At 35.7% G+C, this 24,198-nt stretch overlaps 2 protein-coding genes across 9 annotated transcripts in view; one reads left to right on the top strand and one right to left on the bottom strand.

Moving 5' to 3' along the window:
• The window catches only part of LOC137244920 (DENN domain-containing protein 1A), a 99,091-nt gene extending 96,745 nt beyond the window's left edge, over positions 1 to 2,346 (bottom strand). For 7 of the 8 annotated variants that reach the window (XR_010951223.1, XM_067774679.1, XM_067774680.1 and 4 more), the window contains exons 1-2: positions 1,847 to 2,346; positions 438 to 635 (exon numbers count right to left, since the gene is read on the bottom strand). Coding sequence is in view for 6 of the 8 variants with exons in the window: in XM_067774679.1 (XP_067630780.1) it covers positions 438 to 635; positions 1,847 to 1,863 (215 nt within the window). In the remaining 2 variants the exon portion in view is untranslated. Of the gene's footprint in view, positions 1 to 437; positions 636 to 1,846 lie in introns of those variants that run through there. The other variant, XM_067774684.1, reaches the window with a different exon arrangement.
• Positions 2,347 to 6,371: 4,025 nt separating this feature from the next.
• LOC137246084 (cysteine desulfurase, mitochondrial-like) lies at positions 6,372 to 7,371 on the top strand. Its single transcript, XM_067777179.1, has 3 exons — positions 6,372 to 6,460; positions 6,830 to 7,150; positions 7,218 to 7,371. Exons 1-3 carry the CDS (start codon positions 6,372 to 6,374, stop codon positions 7,369 to 7,371), a joined length of 564 nt encoding a protein of 187 aa, XP_067633280.1.
• Positions 7,372 to 24,198: the final 16,827 nt, after the last annotated feature.

Raw genomic sequence — 24,198 nt, 5'->3', positions numbered from 1 at the left:
TTTATTAGTAAGAATAGGTAAGTATTATGTATGTGTATGTAGTTATTAATAAATTTATGTAAATTAATATTATTAAGCTCATAATTTGAAAAAAAGGTGAGGAACTAAAAACCTTTTATGTTTTTGATGTTTAACTTTCAGTTTTGTGTTCTTAGTTCGCGAAGGGTGGGGAAGGGCCCCCCTTCCCCCTGCATACGCCCTTGTATATCATTCATATATGTGTACAAACAAAAGAACTGTCTGCTGGATTGAACCAACCGGAAGTTCAACCCACATACCTTTTTACACTTTGTTACGCTTCTTTTAGCAATGCCGTGCGTGAGTACTAATTTCCAATAGATTTTAAACTTACAATGTGGTCTTATTTATATATTTAAAAATTTATATAAATATGTAGTATGTAGGTTTATATGAATGCAAATCGAATATTTACTCACCTTTCGATTTGACAAGGAAACGCAAATGCGGGAATATCAGCCATTGTTTTCTCATCACGATATCCTTCCGGGAAACGTTCCACAATAATACCAGGTGGACTTATTGGAAAACCGCTTGTAGGTGTACCCCTCCTGCTGTCAGCATTATGTACCACCGCAACTTCACACCATAATTCGAAGAGTTTCTTTACATTTGCACTGTAAACACACAAGTTTTACATTCACGGTATCAGAAATTAATTTTTATACATAACTAAAATTCGTAACTCTATACGACAGCATCACACTCTAATACACGTTCAAATATATCGGGAGGGGTGTCAAAAGACGCGTATTTACTTAGTTTTTTTTTGGTAGGTACAACCACATGAAAATTTTCAATTTCTTCGCTTTTGTTGCTGTTGTAGTTGTTGTTGTAGCGATAAGGTTGCTCCCTTGGGGAGTGTTATCGATGTGATGGTCCTTTTCTAGATACATATCCGGACGCTCCGGTACCACAGCAACATTAAGGTGCTAGCCCGACCATCTCGAGAACGATTTATGTGGCCACATTAAACCTTTCAGGCCATACCTCCCTCCCCACCCTCAAGTTCCATGAGGAGTTTGGGGTTGCCAGAGCCTCGTCTGTTAGTGAAACAGGATTCGCCGAGGATAGGTGAGGTTGACAATTGGGTTTGGAGAAGCTATATATTGCGCTGGCAACCTGAAGGTTTGCGCTACGCAGCCCCTTGAATCTGGTATTTTATTCGCCTCTTACGACAGGCATACCTACCGCGGGTATATTCTGAACCCCTGACCCGTTGGGGGATATTTTTTTTTTTTTCAATTTCTACAACTATCTCTTGACACACCCATCATTTTTTACCTATGCTTTCGGATTCGCGATCCTGGATCCAAAAGGCGTCTTCTGATACCCCCCTTGATATTTTGGGACGGTTATTAAGAGTGCCATGCTGTCGTACCGTAATATTTATTTTTAAGCAGTAAATAGAGTAATCTACACATATATCATAACTGTGGAAAATCTACAAAATTTCGAAAATAAACAATTGAGGTGAAATGCACTTAAGCGTAACGCCTTCCAATTGTCTGATGGTGTTCATTAAACGACGCTTGCACATCAATTGCACTGTTAGGAGTAGAAGCTTGCTGTACAATTTTGAAGGTTTCAATTGATACTCATTACTATTAAAAGTATTAGACAATGTGTTTGCGGTACGCCGAGGGCAGTGGACTTATGTGACACTGCATTATTTTCATTACCATAAGTTCAAACATTTATTTCATTAATGACGATTATTTAATGGAATGTAGGTATGCAGCTAATATATTCTACAACTTTTCACTAAATAAGACACCTTCATATGAATACATAGTATGTACTTGGGTATGTAGGATAAGGCACTCACTTGATACGGGAGCTCATACTCGTTGCGTCTTGTAGTCACCGCCCTGCTGTTACCTTGACGATTATCAGCTTTTTCAACTTATGTAAAATTTACCATCGCTTGAATGGAAAAAAAATTGCTGCAAACTTTTTATCAATTATACGAGTAGGTATGCATTTAAACTACAATTATTTGTTGAAAAATTACAAATGCTGATTTCTTTTGTCTTTTTTGCTTGAGTTTTCTGCACGACGACGTCACTTTCGGTTTCCGCACTTCTTTTGCAAAGTTTTATTTCTTTTACACGCATTCCCCTATCTGAAATTTCTATTCACTGGCTGCGCGCGCTTCTATTTAGCACATTTTCTATTTTCACGTTCATATTTTAAGATATTAATTAATTTATTTGGCCCTTTTTATTTTTAATTGCTTCATCTAGCTAATCATACAAAAAATCTACGTCTTCGAGATAAAAGCAAAAACCTATGACGAGAACTGCAAAAAATTATAAAAGGCAACCCAACAAAATAAATCAAACGTCATATAAATGTCAGTTAAAATCATATGGTTGCCAAAAGTCGAGCGTGCTGCCAGATGTGGCAAGGATAATTTGGAATTTATAAGAATATAGGGAATTTTTTTTGGCAAAAAACCTATTTTTTTACCTCAATCGTCGCTTATGGCCGCGTCACATGCAGAGTTCTTAATTTTATGTAAATGGGTATTTTGTTGTTGCCGATGGAACATAAACTGTCAATGGGTCTTTCAATTTTTCTGTCAAAAGTGATGGAAGAAGAAAAATGTCACATATAATTTTCGTCAACAAAGCCAAAACAAAAAAACAAAAAAGTTGGTTTGCTGATGAAGCTGGAGGAAAAACGCATTTTAAATGGAAAATAAAGGTAATTAGCTGATTTTTAAATGATATTTATTTAATATTTATAATTGTTTTTGTTTTTATCGGCCTATTGATAAATCATTCAAGGTTCGAATCGAGCTCAAGGCCAGAACAATAATTTTTTTCTAATGATAATTATTGTTATTTTTTATTTTTTCTAAATTTGAAAAATTGTATTTTGTTTTTGGAATAGTAAGTAGAAAATTTTTCAGACAACCTGCCATAGCTGCGCAGATAGATCCATTTCGAAGGGTGCTAAGCCTTCATCATCAGTACGCTTTAGGCATGCTGCGCTAACCATTTAGCTATACAGCGGTGGTTTGTTTGACTGGCAAAAAATTTGCTACTTCTATTCCTTTTTTACCAACTATATTTATTCAGTGTTGCGCCATCTGGTGCAAATCACTGATAATGTTGGATTTTTGTTTATTGTCAACTACTGTGCTTGACATTCCCAAGTGCTCATGGTTTATTAACAATTGTTTTTGTTTTTATCGGCCTATTGATAAATCATTCAAGGTTCGAATCGAGCTCAAGGCCAGAACAATAATTTTTTTCCAATGATAATTATTGTTATTTTTTAATTTTTCTAAATTTGAAAAATTGTATTTTGTTTTTGGAATAGTAAGTAGAAAATTTTTCAGACAACCTGCCATAGCTGCGCAGATAGATCCATTCCGAAGGGTGCTAAGCCTTCATCATCAGTACGCTTTAGGCATGCTGAGCTAACCATTTAGCTATACAGCGGTGGTTTGTTTGACTGGCAAAAAATTTGCTACTTCTATTCCTTTTTTACCAACTATATTTATTCAGTGTTGCGCCATCTGGTGCAAATCACTGATAATGTTTGATTTTTGTTTATTGTCAACTACTGTGCTTGACATTCCCAAGTGCTCATGGTTTATTAACAATTGTTTTTGTTTTTATCGGCCTATTGATAAATCATTCAAGGTTCGAATCGAGCTCAAGGCCAGAACAATAATTTTTTTCTAATGATAATTATTGTTATTTTTTAATTTTTCTAAATTTGAAAAATTGTATTTTGTTTTTGGAATAGTAAGTAGAAAATTTTTCAGACAACCTGCCATAGCTGCGCAGATAGATCCATTTCGAAGGGTGCTAAGCCTTCATCATCAGTATGCTTTAGGCATGCTGCGCTAACCATTTAGCTATACAGCGGTGGTTTGTTTGACTGGCAAAAAATTTGCTACTTCTATTCCTTTTTTACCAACTATATTTATTCAGTGTTGCGCCATCTGGTGCAAATCACTGATAATGTTGGATTTTTGTCAACTACTGTGCTTGACATTCCCAAGTGCTCATGGTTTATTAACAATTGTTTTTGTTTTTATCGGCCTATTGATAAATCATTCAAGGTTCGAATCGAGCTCAAGGCCAGAACAATAATTTTTTTCTAATGACAATTATTGTTATTTTTTAATTTTTCTAAATTTGAAAAATTGTATTTTATTTTTGGAATAGTAAGTAGAAAATTTTTCAGACAACCTGCCATAGCTGCGCAGATAGATCCATTTCGAAGGGTGCTAAGCCTTCATCATCAGTACGCTTTAGACATGCTGCGCTAACCATTTAGCTATACAGCGGTGGTTTGTTTGACTGGCAAAAAATTTTGCTACTTCTATTCCTTTTTTACCAACTATATTTATTCAGTGTTGCGCCATCTGGTGCAAATCACTGATAATGTTGGATTTTTGTTTACTGCTTGACATTCCCAAGTGCTCATGGTTTATTAACAATTGTTTTTGTTTTTATCGGCCTATTGATAAATCATTGTTCTGGTCTTGAGCTCGATTCGATCCTTGAATGATTTATCAATAGGCCGATAAAAACAAAAACAATTGTTAATAAACCATGAGCACTTGGGAATGCCAAGCACAGTAGTTGACAATAAACAAAAATACAACATTATCAGTGATTTGCACCAGATGGCGCAACACTGAATAAATATAGTTGGTAAAAAAGCAATAGAAGTAAATGGTTAGCGCAGCATGCCTAAAGCGTACTGATGATGAAGGCTTAGCACCCTTCGAAATGGATCTATCTGCGCAGCTATGGCAGGTTGTCTGAAAAATTTTCTACTTACTATTCCAAAAACAAAATACAATTTTTCAAATTTAGAAAAATTAAAAAATAACAATAATTATCATTAGAAAAAAATTATTGTTCTGGCCTTGAGCTCGATTCGAACCTTGAATGATTTATCAATAGGCCGATAAAAACAAAAACAATTGTTAATAAACCATGAGCACTTGGGAATGTTAAGCACAGTAGTTGACAATAAACAAAAATCCAACATTATCAGTGATTTGCACCAGATGGCGCAACACTGAATAAATATAATTGGTAAAAAAGGAATAGAAGTAAATGGTTAGCGCAGCATGCCTAAAGCGTACTGATGATGAAGGCTTAGCACCCTTCGAAATGGATCTATCTGCGCAGCTATGGCAGGTTGTCTGAAAAATTTTCTACTTGGCGCAACACTGAATAAATATAGTTGGTAAAAAAGGAATAGAAATAGCAAATTTTTTGCCAGTCAAGCAAACCACCGCTGTATAGCTAAATGGTTAGCGCAGCATGCCTAAGGCGTACTGATGATGAAGGCTTAGCACCCTTCGAAATGGATCTATCTGCGCAGCTATGGCAGGTTGTCTGAAAAATTTTCTACTTACTATTCCAAAAACAAAATACAATTTTTCAAATTTAGAAAAATTCAAAAATAACAATAATTATCATTAGAAAAAAATTATTGTTCTGGCCTTGAGCTCGATTCGAACCTTGAATGATTTATCAATAGGCCGATAAAAACAAAAACAATTGTTAATAAACCATGAGCACTTGGGAATGTCAAGCACAGTAGTTGACAATAAACAAAAATCCAACATTATCAGTGATTTGCACCAGATGGCGCAACACTGAATAAATATAGTTGGTAAAAAAGGAATAGAAGTAGCAAATTTTTTGCCAGTCAAACAAACCACCGCTGTATAGCTAAATGGTTAGCGCAGCATGCCTAAAGCGTACTGATGATGAAGGCTTAGCACCCTTCGAAATGGATCTATCTGCGCAGCTATGGCAGGTTGTCTGAAAAATTTTCTACTTACTATTCCAAAAACAAAATACAATTTTTCAAATTTAGAAAAATTAAAAAATAACAATAATTATCATTAGGAAAAAAATTATTGTTCTGGCCTTGAGCTCGATCCGAACCTTGAATGGTTTAATATTTATATTTATTTAGTTGAGGGGTCGACTGCTAATACGCGTCAAAAAATATCGAGCGAAGTGTCAAAAGACGCGTATTAATCTCGAGAACAATAATCCGAAGGCGGAAAAGAAAAATTGTATCTCTGTCCGGAGATATTTGCAGTTGAAGTTGGCGATTTCCATGTGGTTGTTTTTGTGTTCGTACCCACAAAAAAAATTGTGCATCACCGTGGCGGTAGACACGGTTATACCACATACCCGGACTTGGCATGGCGTAGCCCAGGGTTATTTTTTATAAGCGCGGCCGAAGGCCGCCAACGCAAAAAGGTATTTCGATATTTTTGGTAGCGTATTAGCAGTCGACCCTTCAACTAGACTATTTCCATTTACTGTTATTATTTATTTACATATAGCAGCTGAATCATGTCTTCAACATTTGCAGCACATCAACACTTGGTAATTCTGTACGACGGCATCACACTGATAATACGCATCCTAAAATATCGAGAGAGGTGCTAAAAGACGCGTATTGATCTCGACAACAATAATCCGAAGGCGGAGGTTAAATGTTTTGTGTCTGTCAAGAGATATTTGCAAAGGAAATTAAAAATTTTCAATTGAAAAGTTTCATGTGGTTATTGCAAATTTGATGATTTTGTTTTACCCACAAAACAATGTTGAACATAAGTGTTTTGCGGGGATATAATTTTGGTCTCCAAATCGGTGTTGGAACCACCCAGGTTAATTTTTTACAAGCGCGGCCGAAGGCCGCCAATGCAAAAAGGTGTTATGCGCAAAAATAATATGGATTCCACCCCGGTTTCGAAGGACTCCGGGGTCATTTTTCGTTTTTTTGGGAATATATTTTGAACGAGCTAAAGTTTTTCTTTTCCGCCTTCGACTATTGTTATTGGATTTGGTGCTGCATGTGATGTTGCACTTAAAGAAATAGAATATGATAAGAAATATATAGATTTTCTTTCGAAGCGTTTATATGATCACATCACTTCAAGATTATCACATGGTACATGTAATGGTGATCCAGAGCAAACCTATAGTGGCTTATTAATTTTATCATTACTGATGGCCTTAAAGGATGTGGCGTTGTCTAGTGCCTCAGCATGTACTTCAGCATCATTGGAACCTTCGTACGTACTATGTGCGATTGGAACTGATGAGGATTTGGCACATAGTTCAATAAGGTATACGAGCTTACCGTACTGAATTGTGTAGTTAATTTGAAAGTAATTTATTGTTAAATTTTTATAGGTTTGGTATTGGTCGTTTTACCACCATTGAAGTGGTTGATTATATTGCCGTTAAATGCATCAAACATGTCGAACGTTTACGTGAAATGTCTCCATTATGGGAGATGGTGCAAGAACCAATTGATTTGAAAAATATCCAATGGTCGCGACTTTAGTTTTGTTTATTATATATAAAAAAGGGACCGTTTTGTATTGTATGCATCTTTTAATGTGTGTATTTATGTATTTATATTTCAAAGCAATTAAATGTAAAGTGATATAAAATACAACTTTTTAGGAAGTATATAGTTCTTACTTTATCTGCCTAAGGTCGTTATTTTGTAGTATTAAAATGATATTGGGAAATGCTATCGCTATTGCTAAATACTTTTTTAGTAGACCTTATTTTCAATACATGTATGTATGAGAGCTAACGTCACTGTCTTCAAGAGATTTGGAAATTTAGGATGAGATTGTATATAAAATGCTGGGTTAAAATAGTATGTTCATGAATAAGTACTGACTTATTTTAAAATTTCATTTATTTTATAAAGTAAAAATTAATTAATTTAGTAACCTAATAAATATCGAAGATACATATATACATAATAACGTTTAACGTTGGAAGCTCGTCATGTCGGCATTCGATGTGCAGATTTCTTTGAAGGATATGTACTCCATGTCTTGAGATGTAATAGTTTTTTAATTAAAAAAGCACGGGTATGTTGAAAATTTGAAATTGAGTCGCTATACCACAGAACAAAACTTCATTGGGTTCAGCGCAATTGCACGGTTGTTTTGATCTAATTTTGCTTTTGCCCCCTCACTTCGGAACCGATTTTGCTTTCGGTTTAATTTTTGGATACTAGTTCGGTTGTAGTACTGACTTCAATTACGGTTCCGGGTTTTCCTTCTGGCTCTGCCAGGAGGCTTTTGTAACAATTTCGGTTTTAGGCTGGATCTGGTATCGGTACCTGCTATGGAAAAAGTTCGGTTTGGAATATTTCCGTTTTCAGCTCCAGTATCGGTTACACTCCAGCTTTTATAAATAATCTAAAAGTAAATTTATAATATTGTAACGAATTTGCTGCAAATCCTCTTATTTGCAATCCTCTGCTTAGTTCGAATCCCTAAACTGTTGAATAAATAACTCCAATTTGTAATAATGCAAAATGGCCTTTATTAAAGTACTTCACAATAACACTCAAACTGTGCAACGAATAGCTTGCTTAATAACCAAACTGATAGCTTAAATGAAACTGACTTTCAAAATAATACTGCTATTGCTCGCTAGATATCGTCTTAGTCGTAACTGCTTGACAACTCAAATCAAACTGAATTTCAGCGCCTCTACAATTGTCGCCTTTTATACTCTTTGATTTCAACCTTCGCATCTTCTATGTGCTTCCAGAATCTACTAGTCCAGCAGCTCCCAAACTTCACAGCTGTAACTACAATTGCACAATTTTATACATCTTCGAGGCGCTTCCAAAATCTACTAGTCCAGTAGCTCTCAAACTTCTCAGCTGTAACTACAATTGCACAATTTTATACATCTATAAAGACTCCATAAAAGGAATGTCTTCTTACGTGCATTTATGCACCAATACACACGCATACGCTTTAATTAAATAACACACACATACACGTATATTTTGTAACTATTTATATTAATATTTTATTTAATAATTAAAATATATTTTTTAAAATTTGGTTATTAATTTGCATATCAGATGAACACGATTCTTTACATTCGATCACATCCAAATCAAATTCCAAAAAAAAAACTCAAACAAATTATTTTTTCACCTCGCCTACTATGCATTTGAAAAATCCAAATATTTTCAATTGCATACTAAGCTCAATACACACAAGTGCGCAAGGTGGAAGTGTATTATATCACCCTCCTTTCGAAAAGAAGGATGTGACAAAATGATCAGTTTTGTCACGTCCTTCTTGCTTATTCAGCTGCAAGATAAATTTTTTTGAATGAACGAATATGCATTATTTAGGGGTACCTTCCCTTCCTAAAATTCGATCATAGGGAACACTTTGTATTAAAACAAAAAAAAAAAAAAAAAAAACCAGACTAACTTATTTATTAATTATTATTATTACTACTATGTTAATACTATATTAGGTTAATACTACATTAAGTAATTTACAAATAATTACTAACTTAGATTCTAAACATTATATTAATAATTCAAATATTAAATTCAATTTGTATTAGTAAACAATTTATTTATTTATTTTTTTTTTTTTTGAGTTTTTTAATTTTTATTAATCCAACAACTAAATTTTAGTCTATGCTAAAACTAAAATATAAGAATATTTATTTTATCTTATGTATTCTATTTTTATGTACTAATTTTTTCTTTTTAATTTTGTTATCAAAAATTGTTACATTAACTCCATCAGTTTTTGTTGTAGTGTAGGGGCCCTGATATATGTTTGCATGTTTATCTCTAGGTTCTTTTTTTATTAGAACTCGATCATTTATATTAATAGTCAAAGGTTTTGTTGTTTTATCGTAAACATTTTTATTTCTAATTTTATGTTTATTAATTAATTCTTTTGCAAGTAGATGTGACTTTTGCATACGATATTTTACCTCTTTTGCATAATTTTCAACATTATAAATTGGATCTATATTTTCCTTCTTTAACTCATTTGGCAAAGTAACTTTTCTACCAAATACTAATTCAAAAGGTGTAAATAGATTATCAAAAACAGTACTTGTTGTTGTATTATGCAAAAATGTAAAATATTTTAAATAAACGTCCCATTCGGGAAATGAATAGTCAAGGTAAGCTCTTAAATATTCAATAAATACACGATGATTCCTTTCAATAGTACCAACAGTTTCATGATGATAAGGTGTTGAAAAATTATGCTCAATTTTCAAAAGTTTAGTCAATTCCGCAAAAATTTCATTTTTAAATTCTGTACCTAAATCTGATTTAATAGATTTCATTATTCCATAAGTTAAAATAAAACTTTCAAAAATTGCAGATGCAACTGTTTTTGCACTCTTATCTGGAATAGCTATTGTAACTAAATATTTGCTCAAATCGCACATAATGGTAACTGCGAACTTATTCCCATTATTCGACTCAGGCAAAGGTCCTATCGTGTCTATAACTACTATATCAAAAGGCTTGCAAGGTGTTGGTGTAAGCACCATATTTTCTTTTGTTTTGGGCTTAACTTTGTTTAACAGGCATTTTTCACAATTTTTCACAAATTTAGCAATATCGCGCGTCATATTTTTCCAAAAATATTTTGTACGTATTTTCGCGTATAACTTCTTATATCCACAATGACCACCTGATATTGGATCATTATGATAAACTGTCATAAGTTTTAATTTCGTGTCTTCATCAGTTACTGTCTCTACTGGCTCTGTCAATATAATTATTAAATGTTTTAAAATTTTATTCCCGGTTTCTTTAAAATTTGCAATAGTAAAATGATGAAAAATATTATCATCTTTCTGCCATTCAATATTCTTAATATTGTGATTGCCGGCATTATGTTCCAGCCTCAAAAGTAGCTCATCTAAATTCACTATTTTGTTAACAATCTCAAAATTAAGTAGCTCGAGCTTTTTATGTTTTAAGTGCGCACATATTTCTATATTACTAATATCACCATTCTTATCATAATTTATATTCGACTTTATTCTCGGGATTTTATTTGAAAAACTATAAGCAAATTTGTCGTAAACTTGTAATGTTTCTGTCTGTATTTGTCGGTTATCGTTTTGTATCTGTATTTCCTCTTTTTGCTTTGTCATTGACCTTGTTTGTACTGCCAATATATGTTTAGTCGAATTTTTTAACTCATCTATAGTTATACGAGAAAGAGCATCTGCACCTACATTCGCTTTACCTTTTATATACTCTATAGTAAAATTATACTCAGATAACTCTAAACGTATTCTAGACAGTTTTGACGTAGGATCTTTCATATTAAATAAATAAACTAACGGCCGATGATCTGATCTCACTATAAAGTGTGTACCATAAACGTATGGCCGAAACTGCTTAACTGCAAAATATATTACCAAAAGTTCTAATTCGATAATTGCTTTATTTTGTTCAGACTTGCTAAATGCTTTTGAAGCGAAACAAATTGGTAAATCGTTACCATTATGATCTTGACTCAATATCGCACCACACCCAATTTTCGAAGCATCAACTGTTATTAGAAATTCTTTAGTGAAATCTGGATATTGCAAAAGTTTTGAAGACATTAAACTTTTTCTTAGTTTCTCAAATGCCAGCTCGCACGAGGTATCGCAATTAAATTCAACATTTTTCCGACTCAAACGATTCAAAGGTGCCGCTAAACAAGCAAAATTAGGTATAAATCTCCTATAATAGTTTGCAAATGCAACAAATCTTCTAACTGCGTCTTTGTCACGCGGTTTAGGATACTTTTTAATTGCCTCTATTTTTGAATCATCAGGTAACAAACCCTTTGCTGAACATTTATGCCCCAAAAATGTTACCTCAGATCTAAGAAAATTACATTTATTAGGATTAAGCCGCAAATTAAACTTTCTGCATGTCTCAAAAACTTTCTCCAAATTTTTTAAATGATGGGTCTCACTACATCCAATGACTATAATATCGTCTATATACATAAAGGCTTGATTAGGTGCAATACCGGAAAATGCTATTGACATCATTCTTGAAAATGAGTTAGGAGCAACATTTAGTCCAAATGGTAAAACTTTCCAACGAAAAGATCCACGATCTGTACTAAATGATGTTATATCTCTCGAATCTTTATGTAATGGAATTTGATGGAAACCCGAAAAAAGATCCAAAGTCGAAAAATATTTAGCTCGACCAAGGTTATCCAAAATATCATCAACACGTGCCAAAGGAAATTTATCTGCAACAAGTTTTTTATTGACTGCTCTAAAGTCTACACACATTCGATATGCTTTTTGTCCAGTTGGGTCGTTTTTCGGTACTAAAATCAATGGGCTGTTATAATTTGAACAACTTCCTTCAATTAAATCATTTTTTAACAAATTATCAACCTGTTTATTTATTTCAGCACGCTGTGAATATGGCAATCTATAATTTTTTATGTACACTGGTGTCTTGTCCGTTAGTCTTAATTTTTGTTCGTAAAAATTATTAATCGTCATTAAGTCTGTTTTTAGAGCAAAAATATCTGAATATTTCAAACATAAGTCAAGTAATTTATCTTTTGCATACGAAGGTATTTGTTTTACTAAAACTGACTTAAGCTCTTCTATGCGTTTTGAATCAACAGATGTTTCATTTATGCGATAGATATCAAAATTTTCTATGTCCTCAGTTTGAATATTGAAGTTTTTAACATACTTCACTTCATCAGTAGTATTAATAATTTTTAAAATAGGATGTTCCGTATCAATGACACATTTTGCGGTAAAAACACCACTACAAAGTTCATGAGAATCGACAAAAACTGGATTTTCCGATTTATTCAAACTAAAAACACGAAAAACTTCACATCTTGGTGGAATTACAAGAGTATCTGTTGAAGTGCTATGCAAAATTGAAATATTAACTCTTTCTCTCCCTAGTCCTATCGTTATTGTATCATTCGAATAATTGATTATACATTTGTTTGCTTTCAAAAAGTCTTTTCCTATTATACCATCCGAAGGAATATTAAAGTTGTCATCAACAACATGAATAGTCAGAGGAAATAATATATTTGAAACTACTATGTTCGTACTAACTGTGCCTAAAGTTGTTACTGTGTCTGTTGTTACACCTGTTATATTTATTACATTACTGTTATCTATTATTACGTCACTTGCTAAACTAGAAATTTTTATAAGTGAAATATCTGCCTGAGAATCTACAAGAAAAGAACATATTTTATAAGAATCACTACAGTTGACTTCGATGAAGTCAGAATAATTTAAATTTAGACAATATATTGATTTAAAAGAATTTAACCCAATAGCACCTGCTCCCTCAGTGTTCGCTCCTGAGGGGCTTCGGCATTTAAAGAACGAACATTGACTGAATTCCTGTTATTTAAACGTTGATTATTTGAATTACTGTTATTTACAGACCAATTGTTATTTCTATTGTAATTGTTGTTGTAATTATTATACCTATTGTTACCTCCATTGTAATTAGTATTTCGAAAATGTAAATTATTGTTAGGTCTAGTTGCATTACCATTGAATCTAAAATTGTTATTGTATCCGAAATTATTATTACCTCTAAAATTCCCGCGAAAACTATTAGATCTTATCGGACGTGAGCGATACGCTAACACCTGCCGCTCTTTTACCTCCTGTTCACGCTCAATAATCATTTTAGCAACAACATCCTTTGAATCCTTAAAAGTTGTTGATGCAAGGATAGACTTCACCATATCTGAACGACTGTTCAACCTACAAACAGTAACAGTTTGCTCAACCGCCATCTCATGAGCTTTTGCCTGCGTCATACCTTCGATGATCAAAGAGCGTTCTAGCGAATCAGAAAGATCTTCTACTTGTTTTGAAAAATCAGTAAAATTATTATTGTTTACCCTTAAGGCCGCAATTTTACCCGCAACAACCTTCGAGTTATCTGGCCTAATTCTGCTACGTAAAGCATCTTTAATCTGACTAATAGAATCTATTTGCGTTGGTAGAGCTTCGCGAGCTTTGCCTTCGAGTTTCGACTTTAAAAATGATATAAATGTAGTAGTTAAAGATACATCAGTTAAATCTTCTATTAAATCAATTTTATCTATAAACGAGGCAAGTGATAACGGATCACCGCTATAGTTTTCTCTAATAATCGAGGCACAAGTACTAATGAATGACCTCTTTTGCTCAAGAGTAGCCATGTTTAAATCATTAAAATTTGAAATAGTATCAGAAGTAAAGTAAGAATTAGAATTTGAAGTTAGGTCAAAATTAGAAATCGAACTAGAAGATGAAGTTTGCGTAGAATGATTTGTGTTATCAAACCCTAAAAAGTCTTCAAATAAAGAATCTCTATCTGCACTAAATTCTATTCTAGCATTTGAAAATGTATGTGGACTATTATAATCGCACATGTAAAAGAAAAACAAAACAAAAGCAAACTAAATTGAATATTGAATATGTAATAGTAAAAGAATTACCGTGTAATTTATCGTAATAAAATGAAATTTCCGCTGAGCTTACAAAATTTGGGGGAAAAAAAACATTGTTTCGGAGACATTAAAATTTTAATACTATATATATAAATAAATTTCTTTATATTACTGACGCATCGCTTTCAAGCCACATCTTTGAAAATTGTATCGCTTTATTTCAAAAGTAACATATTCATTTTACGCACACACTGCCTTATATAAAAAGCTTGTATTAAATTAAAGTAAATTTTACCACATGTGAATATAGGACAGTAGGGCAAAAGTAAATTTTCAAAAAGAAAAATTAAATAATTTGAATTCAATTATTTATTTCAATTATTTTGTTTTAATTTTGTCTTCAACAACAAATAAAAACAAAAAGAAATATTTTAAAATTTTCATCAACACCAGCCCACTGTCATTAACACGTATACTTGTACATACATATGTTAATATATTTTAATATATTTAAAATAAAGTTTAGTAAAATGTTAATTATTATTATTATTATTTAAATTTTATTTCTTTTTTTTTAATTTTTTTTATTGTTAAATATTTAGATAAATTATATTAGTAATAGTTTGTATGTAAATATGTAATGAGTACATGTGTGTGGTGGTACTATAATAAATGTGCAAAAGTGTAAATAATATAAATTAAGAAAATTTTAGTTCAAGAAAAAAAATTTATTTTATATTTGCTAAACTACATGTTTCGTACACTGTGCGCCATACCCAATTCTGCAATCATTATTAGTTCCGCTGTTGTTGTTGTAGTAGTGTATGATTTCCGCTCGTAATATATTGTTTCATTATTGCTAATATTCAGTGCTGACTTGTTCCATTCAATAGTTGACTACCCTGTTGCAGTTTAGTTGAGGGACATTATTGATTTCAGTAGCTTCCTTTTTCCAAAATTCTTCCACTAATTTTCACTTTCCGATTTCGTTTTATTCCGCTCACGACTGTTTACTGAATATTTTTATGTTTCTTTGACATTTCCGTTCGCATTTAGTTCCTTTTCTTTTTATACCATTGTTAATATTAGTATTTCTCTCAGTTCCGCTTTTCGTTCACTTAATATATTAATATTAGTATTTCTCTATGTTCCCCTTTCGTTCACTTAATATGTTAATATTAGTATTTCTCTTCGTTCCGCTTTTCGTTTTGTTCTACTGTAAACAGTATTCACAGATTATTGTTACAGCTCAAAGATAATATTTTTTTTTATATACGAATATATTGTAACGAATTTGCTAGCAAATCCTCTTATTTGCAATCCTCTGCTAAGTTCGAATCACTAAACTGTTGAATAAATAACTCCAATTTGTAATAATGCAAAATGGCCTTTATTAAAGTACTTCACAATAACAAACTGTGAAACGAATAGCTTGCTTAATAACCACACTGATTGATAGCTCAATGAAACTCTACTATTCAAAATAACACTGCTAGATATCGTCTTAATCAAACTGCTTGACAACTCAAATCAAACTGAATTACTTCTTACTCGCTTGCCCCGCTTTTATAGTTTACGCTGCATACTTCTAGGCTCTTCGATTTCCAGAACTTACTAGTTGTTTCGGCTACAAAATCTACGTGCACAAATTATTGCTCTCTCTTGTGACAACTCAGATAAGATATATGCATGTGTTTTTGCATTGCCGCTCCGCTGCTCGTATACGTACATATGTGTAGACGCAATTATTTATTCGTTTATGTAGATACATAAAGATTGAATTATTGATGTGAATGTTTGTAGTTTATAGTCTCTCGCGCGCACATAGGCATATAAGTAAATGCATCTGTGTGTGACATCTCTCTGGGCTGCCTTATATATGTGTATACTTGATTTAATTATTAACGTAAATACTGCTTGGCATGGCCTTAGCATCGCCTTAGTGGTGGGATAATTTAGTGATGCTAATATCCGTGACACTGCCCTCCACCTAAGTCTGATCGTCCCGATCAGAAAAATCTCTCGATCTAAACGTTGCTAGCCTTTCCAAATGGACCACCTTCATTTTGGTTCGTGGTTTACCGATGGCCTGTATGCGGTACACTACATCGTTGATCCGTTTTACAACTTTGTATGGGCCTTCCCAATTACACTGCAATTTCGGGGACAAACCTTTTTTACGTTGTGGGTTGTATAACAGCACCAAATCTCCTTCCTGAAAACCTTCTGAATTAATTGCTTTATCATATCTGGCTTTCATCTTGTCACTCATAATCTTTGTTCGTTGCCTTATCAGATCATGTATTTCTCTTAGCTCTTCTTCCAAATCAGTAGTGGATTTCCTGACATTTCTCTCCGCATTGGCATCTATCCCAAACTTCAAATCAGCTGGCAGTCTAAGGTCATTGCCAAAAATTACTTTTGCAGGGGTTTGGCCCGTTGTCTCATGCACTGCTGATCGGTAAGCCATCAAGAATAATGGTATGCGGGTATCCCATTCTTTATGGTACTTGTCCACTACTTTCCTTAAGTGCTCCTCCAATGTTCTATTGAATCGTTCTACCATACCATCGGATTGAGGATGCAATGCAGTTGTCCGTGTTTTTCGAATGCCCAATGACTTACACATTTCCTGGAACACAGCTGATTCGAAATTCCTGCCTTGTCAGAATGTAACTCCATTGGTACACCATACCTTGCAACCCAATTGTTTATAAACACTTCTGCTACCGTTTCCGCTTCTTGATTTGGGATTGGGTATACCTCTGGCCATTTGCTGAAATAATCCATAACTACCAGTACATATTTGTTTCCGCCGTTGCTAGTAGGAAATGGACCGGCGACATCCATGGCGATCCTTTCAAATGGCGCACCTGAGTTATATTGCTTCATCTGGCCATGACTTCGTGTTCTGGGCCCTTTCGCTCTGCTGCAAACCTCGCAGTTCGCAATCCACTCAGTGACCGACTGACGGCAACCAACCCAATAGAAGCTCTGTTTAATCTTCTCGAGCGTCTTCGTGATTCCAAGATGACCTCCGCTTGGACCATTATGCAGCTCGCTGAGCACGTCAGGAATCCTCTTTCTGGGAACAAATATCAGTTTATTCTTGTATTTACCATCCTCACTCTCCCATACTCGATGAAGGCAACCGGATATCAATTCTAAACTGTTCCACTGTGCCCAATATGACTTCGCAATGGGACTCTCTGCTGACATCTCTTCTCTGTTTGGCCTTTCATTTCGTTCGACCCCTTGCATAACACGTGACAGATCTGCATCTTCTAGCTGGCACTTTCTTAGCTGTTCCTTGTCCCATTCATCTGTACATGTTATATTCATTAGCCGGACATCTATAATGTCTTCTTTAGCCTCGGCTTTTGAACAGTGCTTGCATTCCAAACTACATGGTCTTCGTGACATTGCATCAGCATTTCCATGGGTACTACCTTTTCGATGCTCAATGGAAAAGTCGTTGCTTTGTAGTCGCTCGATCCACCGTGCCAATTGTCCTTCCGGATTACGGAACTGCAGAAGCCATTTCAACGCTGCGTGATCTGTCCTGACACGGAATCGCTGGCCGTAGAGGTATTTGTGAAAACGTTTAATGCACTCTACCAATGCCAACAGCTCTCTCCGCGTAACACAGTAGTTCCTCTCTGGTTTTCCAATCGAACGGCTGTAATATGCAACTACCTTCTCCTGTCCATCGACCAGTTGTGATAAAACGCCTCCTATAGCATATCCACTCGCATCTGTATCTAGAATAAATGTGGCTCCTGGAATCGGATATGCTAACATTGGAGCAGTGCATAAACGCTCCTTCAATGTTCGGAAAGCCACTTCTTGCTCCTTCTTCCATTCAAAAGCTTTGTTTTTTCTTGTAAGCTCATGGAGGCTATGGGCTACGCTGGAAAAATTTGGTACAAATCGGCGGTAATATGTGCACAGCCCAAGGAAACTTCTTAATTCATGTAGGTTCTGTGGTCTTGGCCAATCCTTTACAGCCTCTATCTTTTCGTTCGCAGTGTAGATGCCCTCTGTCGTTACCTTGTGACCCAAATAATTTACTTCCTTTTTAAACAGCGAACACTTTTTGGGACTTAACTTCAGACCAGCGCCAGCTATTCTTTGGAAAACTTCCTCCAAGTTCTTAAGATGTTCATCGAAATTCTTGCCCAATACGATGATGTCGTCCAGGTACACCAAGCATGTTTTCCAATGTAGTCCTTTCAATACCTGATCCATGAGTCTCTCGAAAGTAGCTGGTGCATTACATAGTCCAAAGGGCATTACTGTAAATTGCCAAAGACCATCTCCGACGCTGAAGGCTGTTTTCTCTTTGTCTTCCTCCACTTGCCAGTAGCCGCTTTTCAAGTCCAGTGTGGAAAACCATTTCGTACCAGAGAGCGAGTCCAGAGTGTCGTCAATTCTTGGCAATGGGTAGCTATCCTTTTTCGTAACGTCATTCAACTTCCGGTAGTCCACGCAAAACCTCATTTTTCCATCCTTCTTCTTTACAAGTACTACCGGTGAGCTCCAGGGACTAGCTGGTGGTTCGATGACGCCGCTATCGCTCATTTCTTGTATGATTTGACTCACAACTTCCCGCTTCGCCAGTGGAACACTACGTGGAGCTTGACGGATCGGCCTCGCATCTCCAGTGTCAATTTGATGTTTCACAACATTGGTGCGGCCTGGTTTAGAACCATCCTGGTCGAATATGTTCGCGTACTTTAGGAGCAGTTGTTTTGTCTTACTCTGATATGCTTCCTCTAGCCCCTGTGTCCATGCCGTGATGTCATTTGAAAGATCAGTATTACTAGCTGGAACGTGTTCCTGGAGCTGTTCACAGTTAATAACTACTTCAGCCTCCTGGCATCTTCCCAAAATAGCTCCTTTAGTCAGTTTGAGTGGTGAATTGAACTCATTGAGTACTCTTACCGGAATACGTCCATCTTGTTTTGTCATAGCCAGGGTTTTTCCTACAAGTATGTTCAGTGCTGATTTGTTTGCTGCTTCGACAACCCACAATTTATTTGTCCCACAATCTCCATCAACCTTTGCCCAGATGACTGCTTCGGATTTTGGTGGTATTCGCTGACTCTCTTCCACCAGCACTCGTTTACTGCTGTAGCCTCTCTCGTAGCTGAAATTAAGTGGTACATCCATGTTCTTATATCGCATCTTCTTGCTTTGCATGTCGATCTTGATGCCCTGGTCGATTAAGAAGTCCATTCCAATTATGATTTCATCAACAATCTCTGCCACTATAAAATTGTGTACTACCGTGACGTTCCCAATTGCGAGTTCACATGATACTTCTCCTAGAACCGTGCTGTGTTCTCCAGTGGCTGTACGCAATCTTGCTCCATGCAATGGTGTTATCTTCTTGTTGACTAAATCCGCTCGAATGATGGAATGAGATGCACCTGTATCTACAGTCAGTAAACGTTCCTTTCCATCCACATGTCCTCCGACAGTAAGATTGTTTGACCTTCTTCCAATTTGTGAGATAGAGATTATGGGGCATTCAATTGAGGGAGCCAGCTGTCGCCCCTTGCGGCTGACTCGCTTTAGTTTAACGATTGAGTGGACTTGGAGATTTGCTCATCTCCTTCAGCTCTGCGTTTACGGCCACCCACATTGTTGGAGCTATTGGAACCGGTGCTGCAATGTCGTGCAATATGACCTGGGTTGCCGCACTTGAAACATTTAATCACTCCGGCATTTTTCTGTTGTGATCCCTTCGGTGCTTCCAAAATTGTGTCTACCCACTCTGGTCTTTCCACTTCCACACGATGAGCTTTGTATGCTGGTTTACTCAATAGTGAGGCCGTTTCCTGAGTCAATGCATGTGATACCGTTTCAGCAAATGTCAGTTTTGGGTTTGCGTATGTAGCTCGCTTCGTTTCCACGTCTCGTATGCCATTTATAAAACTCTGGATTTTTACCTTCTCGGTGTATTCCACGGGTGCGTCCGCATTTGCGAGATGAGCCAACCTTTCAACATCTGAAGCAAACTCTTGCAATGTCTCATTTGCTTTTTGGTAGCGGTTTTGCAACACAATTTGGAATATCTGTTTTATATGCTCGCTTCCATAACGTCTCTCGACAGCGGCCATCAATGCTTCATAGTTGTTCCGCTCTCCTTCTGGAATCGTCTGTAGGATTTCGGCTGCTGGCCCTTTCAATGCCACGAACAGAGCTGCAACTTTATCTTCAGTATTCCAGTTATTCGCTGCCGACGTCTTCTCAAATTGGAGCTTAAATACCTGGAATGGAACAGAACCATCAAACGTTGGGGATTTTACCTTCAGAGTAGACGTTGAAGTGATTGGACGGTTCAATTGTAACTCCTGAATCCGATCTTTCAAAGCATCCATCTCGGCCTCCACTTTATTTTGTCGTTCACTAACAGCCTCCAGCTGCGATGAGAATTTTGTTTCCTGTGCCTCCAGCTTTGTTGAGATACGCTCTTCTTGTGCTTCGAGCTGTAATGTTATGCGTGCCTCTTGTTCTTTTAATTGTTCTGCAATTTGTGACGCCATGTGTGTTTTCTGTTCTTCCATCTTCGATGTTATTCGTGTCTCTTGGGATTCCATCTGTGATGACATATACGTTTTCTGTTCTTCTAGTTGAGATGACATATACGTTTTCTGTCCTTCTAGTTGAGATGCCAGTTGAGATGTTATATCTGTCTTTTGCGATTCCAGTTGAGAAGCCACTGTCGATGTTTGAGCAGATATTGCAGCCAAAATCATGTTCAAAGCTGTGCTGGTAACCGTCTGCGATGTTTCGTTTTTCTCTTCAATTTTTGTTGTCTCCTCGCCATCAAGGTGAAAGACATACTCTTCCACATCAATTCTTCTGCTTCCATTGCCTCTCGTAGCCGTGCCTGAAGTTCTAGTTTAACGCCGCTTGTATTCAATCCACGGCTCTCCAACTCCTTCTTCAGTTGCTGGATCTTTAATTCACTGAACTTTGCCATATCCTTGTTGTCTTCTGGAATTTATTCAACAATTCCTCTTCTGACACCAATTGTAACGAATTTGCTTGCAAATCCTCTTATTTGCAATCCTCTGCTAAGTTCGAATCACTAAACTGTTGAATAAATAACTCCAATTTGTAATAATGCAAAATGGTCTTTATTAAAGTACTTCACAATAACAAACTGTGTAACGAATAGCTTGCTTAATAACCACACTGATTGATAGCTCAATGAAACTCTACTATTCAAAATAACACTGCTAGATATCGTCTTAATCAAACTGCTTGACAACTCAAATCAAACTGAATTACTTCTTACTCGCTTGCCCCGCTTTTATAGTTTACGCTGCATACTTCTAGGCTCTTCGATTTCCAGAACTTACTAGTTGTTTCGGCTACAAAATCGCCAGCCACAACTACGTGCACAAATTATTGCTCTCTCTTGTGACAACTCAGATAAGATATATGCATGTGTTTGTGCATTGCCGCTCCGCTGCTCGTATACGTACATATGTGTAGACGCAATTATTTATTCGTTTATGTAGATACATAAAGATTGAATTATTGATGTGAATGTTTGTAGTTTATAGTCTCTCGCGCGCACATAGGCATATAAGTAAATGCATCTGTGTGTGACATCTCTCTGGGCTGCCTTATATATGTGTATACTTGATTTAATTATTAACGTAAATACTGCTTGGCATGGCCTTAGCATCGCTTTAGTGGTGGGATAATTTAGTGATGCTAATATCCGTGACAATATATATATATTTAAGTTTTCTAAAACGTGGATATTAGTTCATATATTAGCTCTTATTAACCTATTTCTTTTGTAAAATCTTTATTTTCATAGATTTTTTTTTTTTTTTTGTAAGATTTAAATATAATTTTGTATTTCGATAGTATAAAACTTTTTTTTTCAATTTTTTTTTTTGTCTTTTTTTTTATTACGTCACAACACATATACACATATAATTTGCATTAATTCATTTTCAATGCAATTCTTCAAACTTCATAACTTTTCTTATTGTAGGGCTCCGGCCCACGGTCGCCATATAAAGACTCCATAAAAGGAATGTCTTCTTACGTGCATTTATGCACCAATACACACGCATACGCTTTAATTAAATAACACACACATACACGTATATTTTGTAACTATTTATATTAATATTTTATTTAATAATTAAAATATATTTTTTAAAATTTGGTTATTAATTTGCATATCAGATGAACACGATTCTTTAATTCGATCACATCCAAATCAAATTCCAAAAAAAAAACTCAAACAAATTATTTTTTCACCTCGCCTACTATGCATTTGAAAAATCCAAATATTTTCAATTGCATACTAAGCTCAATACACACAAGTGCGCAAGGTGGAAGTGTATTTACATCTTCGAGGCGCTTCCAGAATCTACTAGTCCAGTAGCTCTCAAACTTCTCAGCTGTAACTACAATTGCACAATTTTATAGTTTTTCTCATTGCATACTTATAGGAGTATCTCAGATATATGCATGTGTTTGTGCATTGACTCTCCGCTGCTCGTATACGTACATGGTACATATTAGAGGTTTACGCCGATTACTTTATCGGCGGCGGCGGCGTAGGCGGCCCGCCGGCGTACGCCGGTGTTCTTACTTTAAAAGATTCATTTTTCTATTTAAAAAAATAATATTTAGGAAAGGTTTTGTTTATATGTATTTAAGGAAATCAACGTGTGGCCATTTCCGAAATATCCGGGGGTTTTGCATCAAAATCTCGCAGACCATTCAAACATTTTCAGGAGTAGCTCCTTGCGAAGGGATTGTCCCTCGCTCGCTTGCTCCAGAGAGGCTTCGAACCTAACCCTGTCTTTGGAATTGGTACTGCTGCGTCTGCTGAAAAGAAATAGGGATACATAAAATAGTCACACTTTTGCCTGTATATTTCGTGCAAAGCATAGTTTCACCTAGGGTTAACTCCTAATAATCGTCGCGAACACAATTTCTTTAAATCATTTGTCGCTCCTTGGCGGTCACGCATAAAGGCGACTTAGGGTTGCTATTAGTGGTCTATTAATACTCATGACTCTCGTGGCACAAGGCGCCTCCAGTTTTTTCGGCTTTTTTTAGAGCTACAAATCCCGATGTGCGAACAGTAGGAATCCCTTCCACCAGTCGCTACCACGCCTCCTGAGCCTCACACCATATGCCAGTACAGAAGCTATAGGACTGCGACTTCGAACTCATACCTTCGTCGACGTCACTTTCCTAGAAGCTCTAGGTGTAGCTCCGAAGACTTTCAAACGTATGCTTTTGTCGCGCTATACTGACGAGCTACACCAGAGAAACACCTTGAAACGTTAGGGAGTGACTTTTCGGCCAAGGATGCCGCCCTCGAAATCATAAGCAGTCTAAGTGGATGTCATTGCGACATGGGTGAAAATCGTATAATCCTCGGCGCATCTACATAATTAAAATTTTACAAGGACCCTGGATAAAATTTTTAAAATGTAGACCAAAGATTGCAGACGTTTGTGTTCACAACATTGATTTCAATAGTCTTCGTTAAATTAAATCTAGAATGAAAGTCGACGGATTTTAAGTTGAAAGTTGTTAACTACTGTTTTCCGGCCTTACGATATAGGAGCTCATTATGGATGACCACGTAACTTCAGTTTTCAGACAAGTTCGACTGTCCACTACGTTAGGGTAGTATCACACACGGTCATTAGTTCCACTGTCTTGGGAAAGCTTTTGCTTCACCACTTTGAGTGTTCTTGCGAAGGACAAAGCCTTACCTGGTAGATATATGTGCCTACGTATTCACATTTGTAAAAGGAGCCGTAACGTGTAGGTGATATTTAAACTTGGTTGATAGGCTATAATCAATGTGATTCACTCCAAGGGACTAGTTTTGGATAGGGCCGCCAACTTTA

This window comes from Eurosta solidaginis, chromosome 3 (genome assembly GCF_040869045.1).
Source record: "Eurosta solidaginis isolate ZX-2024a chromosome 3, ASM4086904v1, whole genome shotgun sequence".
NCBI classification, from domain to species: Eukaryota; Metazoa; Arthropoda; class Insecta; order Diptera; family Tephritidae; genus Eurosta; species Eurosta solidaginis.
The sequence above is the reverse complement of the archived record's forward strand: the minus strand, read 5'-3'. Positions and strand labels throughout refer to the sequence as shown.